The following is a 12,626-nucleotide window of genomic DNA, read 5'->3' as shown; positions in this document are numbered from 1 at the left end:
TGACTTCCATGGTAATAGTTGATTCTTCAAGGGCATTCACCTTTAAAATAGCTGTTGAAGAAAGAGTGTGAGGTTTGCAATTTGTAGTTGATCTGTGACGGGCAGACCCATGTATCTGCGACCCACGCTTTGCCAGTTCTGGCGCCCCAGCCACAGCTGCCTTGGGCTTTCCATTGTGCAGATAATTTGCAACTCTAAGCAGAAACATGAACTTCTTTGCCATGGTTCACTGGCAATTTTATCATTATATTTATACAGCAAGCAGGCTGACGACTCAAACTCCTGCAGAAAGTGGCAGGGTACAGATCTGTAGGCGTCTTTAAAGAGACAGCTTTGGTAATTTATAACGGAGATTTTTCTCTTGTACTAGCTAATTGAAATAACAATAAGGCATAAAGAAAAACTTATGCACACATATGGGCAAAGCATGATAAGATTTCGTATAGCATGCAGGATTTTAAAAAAATGCATTATCCTCATGCATGACACAAGCTTAGTTATCAAATCTCCAAAGTGTGAAATGAACTCTGCCTCCATAAAACATTTACATTTGCACAAATTCTTCTCTGAAATGCAACTTTCTTCAGCTGCAACATCACTCAAACTCCTGTTCTTGCTTGCAGTAATTTTTAATCCTATGACAAACCTCACCATTCAGAGGTTATGAGACAAGTTGAAGAGATTACATTAACAATCATGAAATTTATAAAAAGCTTTTTTTGGGTTCTCCTTATTAGGATTTAGAGCTCACTTTCTTAAGCTTTTCTTTGCAACAAAGAACAAAACAAACATACCACAATTCCCCCATAAGCTCTAAAACTGCACAGTTGCTTATCATTGAATATTTTGAAGTGGGACTTTTATAAAAATACCAACCATAATAAGATTCAAAGGAAAAGAATTAGCTTGAAATATGCATATCATTTTGGGTATCAAAGAATTGTTAATCAAGTATCCATCTGAAATGGTAGCACTGGCTAGTTATTTTAGTGACTTTTTCCTACAAAAACTTGCTTAGAAAATAAGATATTATTTATATTTGATCTTCTTTGTAAATCAGAGAGATCTTCTGTAATTATTGCTGGAATACCTATGTGATGCAGGACATATAATTATTTATACGCATATCTGCAAATTTGATCAAACAGCCACAGAGTAGTGGTTGCCTGCTCCTTGAATGTAAAGTTCAGATTATTCAGGTATGATAGATAAGAGTACCCGCCTCTACTTGGCTCATACCAAACTTTCTGAAGTGGAGGAGGATGTATTAGAAACTGTGGTTTATGCAAAACGCCATTTTTCAGACAGACCCCTATACCTTTTAATTTCCATGTGTGAGCTCAAACATAACATTCCCATGGTAACGGATCCTGGTTTGAAAAATTTGGCTTACGATATCATTGTGCTTAAAAGTGCTCAAAATCTGTAAGGGAGCTTTAAATGAGGAGACATTCAACAGCAGAAAATTGAAGAAACAGATGGATTTGTGAACGAGGGATGTAGAATAGGAGTAGGGACATTGGCTTCTACTATTTTATTAACCATGTACTGTCAATATAATCATGAGCTCATCAGCTTTCCAGCACTTGAGAAGAACTGCCCTGCTTACTGGAAGTGGGTAAGGAGAATTAGCTCATAAAAGACCTACGAAATGTTTAGAAAACTTTCAACTTAACTCATCTCTTAATATTACAAAGATATAACCATAATGCTGCTCTTCAGTTAAACCTTTTTAACGTCGTCTTAATGTCAAGGTGATAATGTCTTAAATGAAGAGTTTTATTTGAGCTTTATCTGGTTTCCACTCCAAACTGAGGAAAGTACACAGAAGGTGTTATAGAAGATCCCTTCTGTCCTTTGGGCAATTTTAACAACAAACAAAATGTCCTTCTTCATGCACAAGGGAAAAACCAACTTCTCTTCAGGGACTATCGGGGGAGTTTAGATGACAAACTGTGACGCAGTGATCTGCAATCCCACTAATACTTTCCTTGCCAGAGGCAAGATTAAATTTCAGAATTTTTAACACATCTTTGAATGCAAGCCCCTTTTGAGTCAGATACTGAATTTTCAAGTAAAGACAGGGACAGAAGTGTAGAAGAATGACTACATTCGATTAGCACAGAAAGCTAATGAAGAATGGATTGGGTTATCTTTTGTCCAAACTGTCCTTTTACTAATTACACATACAATTTGTTTAGATGTTCTGTTATTTTATAGTTTGAATTGGCAAAACCTGCAACAGCAGCATTCCCTGTGAAACCCTTTCCCTACAATGCTCTTTGGTAAGTACCATATCGTTCCCTTTAGTTACATGTATAAATTCTTCAGGTGAAACTATCAGAAGGCATCTGCACTGAACTTACAACATGTTGGCGAAAAAAGAGAACTGTCAAAGTTGTTTCTATTCCAACTTCTCAACCCAGATCTATAGCTTATTTTTAACTTTTTAACATATTTCCTCTATTTAAGAGAAAAGAAAACAGGCTTGAAGGGTTTTATTACCCAAAATGAATTTCTGATAACTCTCTCAAAGGAATTCTCATATGAACTTTGATGCAAACTGAGTTATTTTTGTAAAACACCACGACTATTGAATAATGTGGAATAATTTTTGCAATAATCTTTTTCAATGAAAAATGTGTCTTGAGAAGTAAGCCAAGCTGTTCTTCATGCACAGATATATGTTGCATCCGAACAATGGATTTTGAAGTCAGCATAGCAGCAATTGTCTGCCTTTCACCAAATATTTTTGGGGATTGCAAGCTGTTGGGACATTTACTTGCACGTGGCACTTACTATTGCTCCCACAGACGTAACAAAGGCCGGGTCGCGCGTCGCTGATAGCGAAGCCCTGGTGAGCCCCCAACTCACGGGAGGCTGGAGCACAGCTCCAGGGAGGCGGCAGCTCGTTCGGCTGGGTCCGGCGGGGCCGGGTGCCGCCGGGGCCGTGCCAGCCGGTGCCGGGAGCTGGGCTCGTACGGTCGGCACACCGGCAGCCTGGCTGCGCGTTTGGGCTCGGGGGATCTTGAAGAAAGGCCTGTGTTTTTTTGCAGCTTGGCAGTGGAAAGTCCTCTGCTGGTAGTTAAAGCAGATGAATAGAAAAGGAAAAGCTGGAGTGCATCAAACTCGCATAACCCGTTTGAATCTCTTCTAGCTAGTTATTCCCAAATAGCTGCAGCTAAGCTATGACTTACAACTGCAGCCAAAAACTTCAGGGCTTGGCAAAGCAGGGGCTCTCACAGCTTGCTGTGACAGGAGTCAAACAAGGTATTCGAGAGGAGTCAGGAATTCCTCAACATCCATAATAATGAACATCTGCTCTTCCGCACAAACAAACAAGAAATACCTCTCTCTCTAAGAAACCAGAGATGTTCTCGTACCTTTAGCTTTGAGTCTGCTCTCAGGCGCACAGCTGCAAGTTAAAAATGTTATTTTTCCCCTGTCCTTTAGCTCTGGGGTACAAGTTTCACAGAGACCAGCCCCTGCCCCAGCACCGGTCCGAGGCGGCGAGGGACGGCACGCAGTGTCCCTCGTAACGGAGGAACAGACTTGGCAGGGGCTCCACCACCGATGACGGGCAGCTATGCTACTCGCTAATTTACACAGATATGCCTTTCTGGTTCTCACCCCTTCACCTGTAGCTGGAAACTTGGTGGTACGTTTGCGGACTAAAGCCTTTGCTAGCCCTGCAAACTGCGCTGTGGCTGGGGGGAGCGTGGCTGACCGACGTGCTTCCTCTAGGCCAACGCTTCCAAAGCAAGCCACGGAATGACTCTGGAAAAGGTATTAGAAGGGAGTTCTACAGAAGTTACCTTTCTCTTGGCAACTTCCCTTGGTATACTTGGGCTTTGTGCCTTTAGGCTGAAATACAGAGTGCAACACGGCAAATATCAGAAGCATCAATAAATTGTGGCACCGCACGAGTTTTCTGTTTTGAGATATCCTTACAATGTATGTACATGTGTAGAATATGGTTGCAAAGAACAGGTCTATCACGTGTTCTGGTGTAGAAATAACTGCTGGGCAAATCTGAAATGCTCTCTCATAACAACTTTTTATTCCTTGGTCTTAAGCATGAAGTAGGGAACAGATGCTGGACAAAGTGGTTAGTAAACTAAATGGTTGCTGCGTTCACACAGCTAAGCACCTCATTCATTTAATAATTTGTTTATTCCTTTAGATATGGTATATCAATAAAGTTCAGTAATGCAAAATGATAGACTAAGGATAGATAGATAGAGGGTCTTCACCACCACTTCGTAATCAACCAATATGTACTGCAGTTGCAAACTTATTGCACTATTACTGCTACAACTATTGCTACAAACCATCCAAAATAATGTATGGTCCCTCCGGGGATAAACGTTAGGGGAAATCAGAAGATCAGCCATAATTGTACCTTTGACGCAGCTTTGATGTAAGAAGGTAGGAAGCCTGAGCTGGTTTCTCAATTAGGTGAATTTTTGGAGAACAAGACATTGCTTGTGATGGCCTTGTTTACGAGATAAGGAGAATGTTTTAGGCTCCAGCTCCATCCATAATGATGCAGTTTCAAAAGCAATACACACATTTAAAAAAAAAAAAAAAAAAAAAAAAGAGAGAGAAGCACAGTCCTAGGCATTCTTGGCTTCATTACATTCTTGTGTTTGTTCGTCTCCATTTCAACTGTAAGGGATAAATGAGCTGATGGAGGAAGGATAATAAGCCAGATCAGAGAGAAACATATTTGGAAGTGTAAAAACCCCAAGTAACTTTGCATGTGTTTGTTTCCTAATGTAACTCATCATTGAAAGCAGAAACAGCAAAACACGGTGGTGAAGTCCTGACCAAGTTCAGGAAGTCATCTACAGTCTGTTAAATGTTGCATCCTATTTCTAACATAGGATAAATTAAACCTCTAATATTTGCAGAGACAAACAAACAACTGATGTATCAGACAACTATTAAAAGCACAAACATTGAAGTAATTAATAGCCACTAGCATTAACTGTTGTGTGATATGAACAGAGTATTTTTGAATGTATTTTGGATATATGTAATCTCAAAAATAGATCTACAGTATTAAAAAGTTACTATGAATACTACATGTTCATTAAAAAAAAAAAAAAAAGCCATCTTCCTTACCTGCTATTGCTTCAAGACTAGGGATTGCAATAGTGCTGTAAGTGCTAATACATTTACAGGACCACGTGCGAACTAGGGTTTCCTCTGCATTTTCCAGGCCTGGCAATCTGTCCACGAAGAAAGAGCCCCACTGTTTAGATACAAAGTAAGGAGCTTTGAGCTGATCTCCCTGAAAGAAAAATAAATAAATATGTAATCTTAAAAAAAGGGAAATCTTTCTCATTCTAACCACAAGCATTAATTTAAGAAACTCCAGTGTTTCTCTGATTTTCTGAGAAAACTTTATTGTATCTCAGAACCAATGTGACTTTAAAATATTGTAAAGAAAAACAATAACTATCTTCCTCCTATAAGTCCCCAAGCTCATGTTTACACAATTTATGGATTCCCTAGGACACAAAAAGTTGGCTTTAAATATATTTCCCTTAAAAAATCTTCTCTTTTCCCTGTTTTCGATAGTGTGAATAGCCTGCTCCCTTTCTCTGCTGGAGAAGCTGGGTAACTGTGACACAGACTGTAATCCAGCCCGGACCTCCTCCCGGGAGAAAGGAGTCTCCTGGTGCTGGATGGAGTAACTGTGAAGAACGCATCATGGCACCTGTGTCGTGTTATCTGTTCCTGAGCTGAGGAATGACTGAGAACAGAGCCGCAGGATCAATGCAGAGCCATTCAGTTGGCTAGCAAATTGTGAAAAATTGATTTTTTTCATGTATATTTTCAGACAACAACATGTAGACTCATTATGTTTTAAAGAAAGCATTAAAGCAGCATTGGGAAAACTGAATTTTTTAGCAGTTCATCTTGAAACCTGCTATATATTGCCATGAGCAGCCAGAAAAAGCTCCAGGAGGCCTCTACAGAAAGATGAAAAAATGGAAAACAAAACCGTGAGCTACATACACTATAGAAAATCTGTTGAAGTCATTTGAGTGCAAAGTAACTTTTCAGACCAGCAAAGCATAAAAGAACAGATATCCTAGTGTGTGCCTCCAGATTCTTGAACTTTTGTACTTTATTTTTCATTTAACCCCTTTCTTAATAGTTTTGAGAATCTGCTGAAATAATTTGTGTGTATGACAGAAGTCCATGGCTTTTGATCACAAGAAAGCTGTTGATCCAGCCAAACAGACCATGTCAGTAAACACAAAGCCATTCTTTTTGTTATTCTGCGTAACAGTTTTTTCTCTGAGCGTAGCTGGGGGTGGGGACGAAGTATTGATTTGGACAAATATAGATATTGGTTTCTACCTATCTTCTGATGTAAATAGGTTGGAACCACCCCCCCACCACCCCATCTTTTGTTTCAAACCCAGCAGTTAACTTAAGAGCTGGGCTCTTTTGTGTTTGGGGTTTTTTTTTTTTTCCCCTCACACACAGGGACAGCATCTTACACTTTTTTTTGGCCAAATCTTATCTTTCCATGCAATTCCCAGGACTTCACATCAGTTATAATTAAATGTAGATGCTATGCTGAATTAAAATCTGTTTGCCTGCTGGATGACACATGCAGAAAACTCTTAAGGCCGTTCCAGCTGTTCAGGTGATTAATGAAAACAACCCCAGTATTGGCCCACACAAGTGTCTGCACAAAAGACAGGGCCTCATTTATTGACAGGAGAAAAAATTTGAGGCTTCTGCTTTTTGAAGTGTATGATTGGTACAATAGGCAATTAAAATTGCAATCTGAGGAAATGAATTGATTTTTTCAGAGGTCTGATTCTCAGAGCGGGAAGTTCTTCCTTGTTAAGGAGGAGGGAGTTACATTTTGGATTTACAGCCCAAGCTCTTAATAAAACCAAACCCGGTTAGATATGAGAGTTGTCTTCAAGTCAGCTGGTAAAGAACTCCCATCATTTTGCTACTGGCTTATCTCCACATTGACAAGGGTGGTTTGGTAGTGATGCTAAATCTTCATCTCAAATCTGAAAAGAGCTGTCAAAACTTTGCCCCCATCCTTTGGAAACGTCTGACATCGCTCTCCCTGCCATCCCTAACCGCTGCCTACGCGATGTCCATATCTCACCTGCAGCATATGCAGCCTGCAAGGAAGGAAAGATCCCATACCATGAAGCCTATACACCTGTGAAATGAGGCAAAAGTCCCCTGGTAACATCGCTACTCCTCACACGGCCGGAGACAGACGTTCAGCAGTGGGGCCAAGGAGCTCTGGAAGGTGCACCAGCCGCCCCTGTGGTCCCCCGACACAGGGCTTGCTCTAGCAGCAGGACAGTAGGTCCTGGGAAGTGCTGAGCAATTCCTCTTTCCTATGCAAAACCCCCAAGTGCGTGGTTTTGCTCTCGGTATACTGGTCAGACAGTAGCAGGTCAGATGCTGATTGTGTCAGTTGAGGGTACGAAGCCTCAAAGACTACGTCTAGACTTCAGAGAAATAATGAAGGTACGAGCATTCCCCAAGTCCCAGGGCTCTCCACTAAGTTAAACCACCTGGAATACTTCCTATCACCTTTGCTTTATTAACTGCAGACAAATAGGGCCTGTTAACAGAGCAGACGAGAATGGATGGTACTGATGGCTGTATGCTTTGTGCCAAGGTAGTAACTGCACCCTTACTGCCAGAAAAAACAATGCTCAAAATACAGTTTTGCCAGCAGAATGGCAAGTATTTGAGGTGTGTCTGCCAGCACAGCTGTGCTGGTCACAACAACCAGATGTTCCCAAGTAACACAGCCATGCTGGGTGTGCAAACCTGCCACTGGTCTAACTTTTGCACAGAACCTGCCCTCCACAAGTCATGTGCAAATATAAAACATTTCACCCATGATCATTACAGCTAAACTTCAACATGGATTGCTATAAGCAGACTTCCTTTAAAATAAAATGCATTTCACTTCAGGATATTGCTTTAAGGATATGGCTTTAACTCGCCAGGCTTCACAACAGACCATCAGGTTGGTCTTGAATATACTGTTAGATTTGTGTTAAACCAGAATAAAGAGACAGAGCCAAAAGGCACGGAGGAATTAGCCCTTGTCTAAGGTCATGCTGAGGGAGTCAGGGAAATTCAGGGGGTTAAGGGCCCTGACCCCCCCAACCAACCAGCCACTAGGCAATACTGCAAAAATTAGTTTTCCCTTCTAACTGCAAAAATATCATCTATATCTGCCAATAACTTCTTCAATTTCTACTCCATTCATTCCTATAGCCCAAGGTTTTTACACGCTGACTAGCTCCTCTGTAATCGCTTCCCTCGAAATCCTGGGATGAATTCCATCTTTTCTTCGAGTTTTCATTGATGGAATTGATCACACATTTAAAGAACAGAAGGCAAAAACAAAGCCTCCAGCCAAGCAAACAAACCCCCAAATCTGGGGGGAATCTCGTTTCAACACAATGCTTGGTATTTTATTTTTCCCCTGCATGCTGCAATTCACTTAGGAGCCGAGTAATTGCATGAATAGTTTTTAGTTTGCTATTCTCCTGCTCATTTGGTTATGACTCATGCACTTGAAAGAACTGCAGTTGTTACCATAATTTCACAGTTATGTGTATCTGGCTTAGATCATGCACTTAATTGAAGGGAAAAGACAAAAACTGCTAATGAAAATGGAAATTACTAGCCTCCCAGTTTGTGTGCGAGGAGGTTGTTTTCTTCTCCTCTCTGTTAGTGATGAAATACCAGTCAAACAACTGAAAGCAGTTTTTTGTCATTTCTTTCTGAAAGATGCAATTGCAAATTAGAAGTAATACTGTATTTCTTTAATAATATTTTGTAAAGATTGACAGAAGGGAAGACTGCATCTTGTATTAAATACTCAGTCCCTCTCTGCACACACAGCATGGCATGGAAAGTCTGCAACAATAGTGTATTTTTTTTATTGCCAATGAATGAGAAGGCTGATAAATAAGACTAAATCTAATTTGTTAGTGCCTAATTTTCAAAAACACCTGACTTTGTACAATCCTTTGAGTTGGATTTTCTCCCCTCTTAACCAAAGGACTAATGGGAGAAGTTGATTAGGGGAATGAAAATAAAACTTTCATAGGCTTGTAAAGGGAGTCCCTTTGAACTAGTCCTGTTAAGTCAGTGGTGTCCAGTCAACTGCAGAGATATGGATGTGACCTGTTGTTCAGACTCCAGTGAGCAGCATGGTAATGAAATAACACCACTGACCTGCCACGGCCCCCCTGGTTCAGATTCCTTTAATCAACGCAATTCATTTCTCCCTTGCTTGCTTGCTGTCACTGGTAGCGGATGTAAACTGAACAGGGGTTGTGGGTGGCAGGGGTGGTGTCTCCCCGAGATACTGCAATCTCTTATCAGGAATACTACAGTGTTAGTAAAATGTCAAGCACCTGTCTAAAAGTCTCAATTTTCTGCTTGATAACTGCAGCGATAGAGAAGATGGATCTTGTGAGCAGTTGACCAGAGGTACTGCAACAAGAGAAAACCAAATAAATCATCATCAAGGGCTTAGAAACACATCACTCAATAACTCCTTCTTTGTACTTCTAGGAAAAGAAACCTGTTCTGGCTGTCTGTTTAAATATGTGTGCTTCAAAAGCATATATTGAACATGCTTAAGAAACCATGGTTGAACAAAAACCCCCCAAACCTTACAGAGATGTAAGTCCTATGCTGCAATGCAGCAGAGTCTCCAGTCAGAGAATGAACAAGTTTATGGAGGAGAATGAGTTATTTTTATAGAATTAATTAATTAAATTAAATTGTATTAACCTATGTAGCACTACTACTCACTCTTCCTCCCCACCCCCCCCCCCCCCCCGCTTTCTTACCGGGAAACACATTTTTCTTGATAGGAGACTTAAGTTTGTTTGTCTTAATTTTTGTTTTTCTACAACCCAGGAAAAAGCCTAAACATTAATGATTACATTTCCTTATTTCAGTGACCGAAATGTCCTTGTCTGACCTTAGTTTAGAAATCAGGATAGTGGGGGACAATATTAGATATGTCTATTAAAAAAGTAGAGAAACAGATGTCACATCTATATTGTTTTAGTCACATTGAAGTCATCCTTTTCTCCATAAAAACCAGGGGCTTTTAAAATGCTTCTTAGTCAGGTTAAAAACATCTCTAGTGTAAAAGCACCCCATAAAAATCTTCCTATCAGTAAGTTAACTTTTAAATCACAAAGAGTAATTATTTAAGAAGAAAAAAAAAGTTAAGTGCTTTTCAAAGCAAAGTGCAAAAAGCATATATATCTCTCTGCAATTAGAAGAAAATGACCTATTTATTTGGAACATAAGAAAAGAAACACTCCAAATGGAGAGTGAAGCTGCACTGTAGCTCTTGCATAGAACACATTGGAGGTACAACGCTGCCACGTCGGCTGCCTGAGAGCTGTTCCCTATCTACTGTGTTTTTCGGCAGCGGAGAGAAGAATAAACCACAGTAACCTTCCAGCTTCTCTGGGAGAATTAAAGTGTGGCAGTTGTGCTAAGGCCCCACTTCCCAGCTGCAATCAACCTGAAAATCACATTATTTATCTGAGGTAACTCAGTAGTCTGCATTGGACCAGACTTCGAAACAGTGCCTCTTATCTGAGTGCAGCCATCACCAAAATAAACAACCTACAAGGGAAGCAGCAAATTAAAAGTTCTTTGTATATAAGGAAAGCACAAGCAAACTGTATTTCACAGAGAGAGAAAGACAGCTTTAAAACAACCTAATAAAAATTCCTCCCTGTTTACAGTTGGCCACGACATGCAGGGAAACATCATGAACTCGGCAGAGTTCAGGTGCTGGACTTGTGATAAGCGGCCATGAAATTTCTCCGTGTAGGACACAAGGCAGGTTCTCGTTACTGAAAAGACGACTATGTTTTTTGGTTAAGGGACTGCACATGCAGCTCTTTTTCTGAGGTCTGCGATTTAGCTCCGGGTAGAAGCTCTGTGTCACCCAAGCAATGCCGAGCTGGGACAGGATGGCACCTCCCGGTGCGGCAAGGACAGTACGTCTGTGAGGGACGCTGATGCTGCTAGCAGCCTGGTATGATAAGCAGGCTCGTTCTCAGCGCAGGTGGCATGAGGCTTTATTGTAACTTGCTTTCTTCTGTTCCAGGAAACATCTGCAAGGAACCCTTACCTCATATTTTCCTTTCTTCTCCAAGGGCTCAGATTCAGTCTCTGCAGGCAGCGTAACTTTGTCCCCTAGAAGCTCCTCTAAGATGAAGACGGTTTCCCAGTTGCTATAGTGACGAGCTGGGAAAATATCTGAGTGCATGCTGTCACCAAAATAAACAACCTACAAGGGAAGCAGCAAATTAAAAGTTCGTTGTATACGAGGAAAACACAAGCAAACTATATTTCACAGAGAAAAAGAGCTTTAAAACAACCTAATAAAAATTCCCCCGTGTTTACAGTTGGCCGTGACACACACAGATCTTATTAATATCACAGTTTGGGGTTTTATCTTCAACCAGCTCCATAAGGAAAAGGCTGGCCCTGCGCACCCTCCTCGCTCTCACCCTCCAGGGGCATTGGACGGAGATGCCTGGCTGGGACCGGCACAGGGGCCACCGCTGAGATTTTTGACTGACAGAAATAGCCTGCCAGGAAGCAGTGGAAAAGACTACCAAGAAAATACACTAAACAACAGGAATGAATTTTGGACAACTTTGGAAACAAGGGAGAACACAGAGCATCTCTCGGTGACTCAGAACTCTTCTGTGCCCAGGGGGTAGTTTACCCCCTAGGGAAAATGTGGTCCCATCACCTTGAGTGGCATTTTCACCCATCCAGACCTGTAATTAGAATAACATGATCCTAGTTTTCACTGATGCCACCTTTTAATCTATTTGATGTGTTTCATCACGGAGATTGTTTATTTCCTGATTACAGTCTGATTCTCCCCAAAGCTGCCGAAATGCATGACCATGCACACAGAATAAAACATCTAGAAAGTTTACATATTCTTCAGATAAGAAGACTAATATGCTACTTCCAGTTCTGGACTGCAGTCTCTTAGACAACAGCAAGCATAACCAGAATAAAAATTTGTGACCGATCACATCAATAACTTTAATGAAACCTTGTCTGGTGAATTTTAGACTGAAACAGGGTATTTTCAGAAAGATTTACTCTCACTTATACCTTAGGATCCAACTTGCCAGTCATCTTCTTCAGTAGTTCATAAAGCTGGATAGCATTACCTTGGGAATACCAGCCGGGCTTGTCCAGTGATAGCAGAGCCTCCTGCTCCTCGTCATTCTCTGAAATCACCAAGCAAAATCACCCGCTGTTAGTGAGAGCAGCCCATGCTCCTGTATTCGAGAGACGCGCGAGAAGCTGCTTGTGCACAGCTTGGAGATCGTGGTCTATTTTGACATTAAACCAGCTCCAGTGTCTGGCTCAAGTCCTGGTACTGACTGCGGGTTCAGTCAAGGTGTTTGGTAGCTGGGGGTAGGCAAACATTTGTGAGAAAAGATGCAGCCGAGCCTCGTCTGCAAGGGCTACAGAAGAGTTGAGGAATCAAAGACATAGCCTTTGCCCCCCAGACGCTGCAGCAGTGCAGGCAGGAC

General features: G+C 41.2%; 1 protein-coding gene across 1 annotated transcript in view; it reads right to left on the bottom strand.

Annotated features, from left to right (window-relative positions):
- Positions 1-12,626, bottom strand: part of NT5DC1 (5'-nucleotidase domain containing 1) — a 149,712-nt gene that overhangs the window by 8,099 nt on the left and 128,987 nt on the right. The window contains exons 9-11 of the mRNA XM_030037834.2: positions 12,199-12,317; positions 11,192-11,350; positions 5,128-5,296 (exon numbers count right to left, since the gene is read on the bottom strand). Coding sequence (XP_029893694.1) covers positions 5,128-5,296; positions 11,192-11,350; positions 12,199-12,317 — 447 coding nt within the window. The remainder of the gene's footprint in view (positions 1-5,127; positions 5,297-11,191; positions 11,351-12,198; positions 12,318-12,626) is intronic.

Source organism: Aquila chrysaetos, chromosome 2 (assembly GCF_900496995.4).
Source record: "Aquila chrysaetos chrysaetos chromosome 2, bAquChr1.4, whole genome shotgun sequence".
Taxonomy (NCBI): domain Eukaryota; kingdom Metazoa; phylum Chordata; class Aves; order Accipitriformes; family Accipitridae; genus Aquila; species Aquila chrysaetos.
Note: the sequence above shows the minus strand (reverse complement) of the source record. Positions and strands in the feature narration are given on the sequence as shown.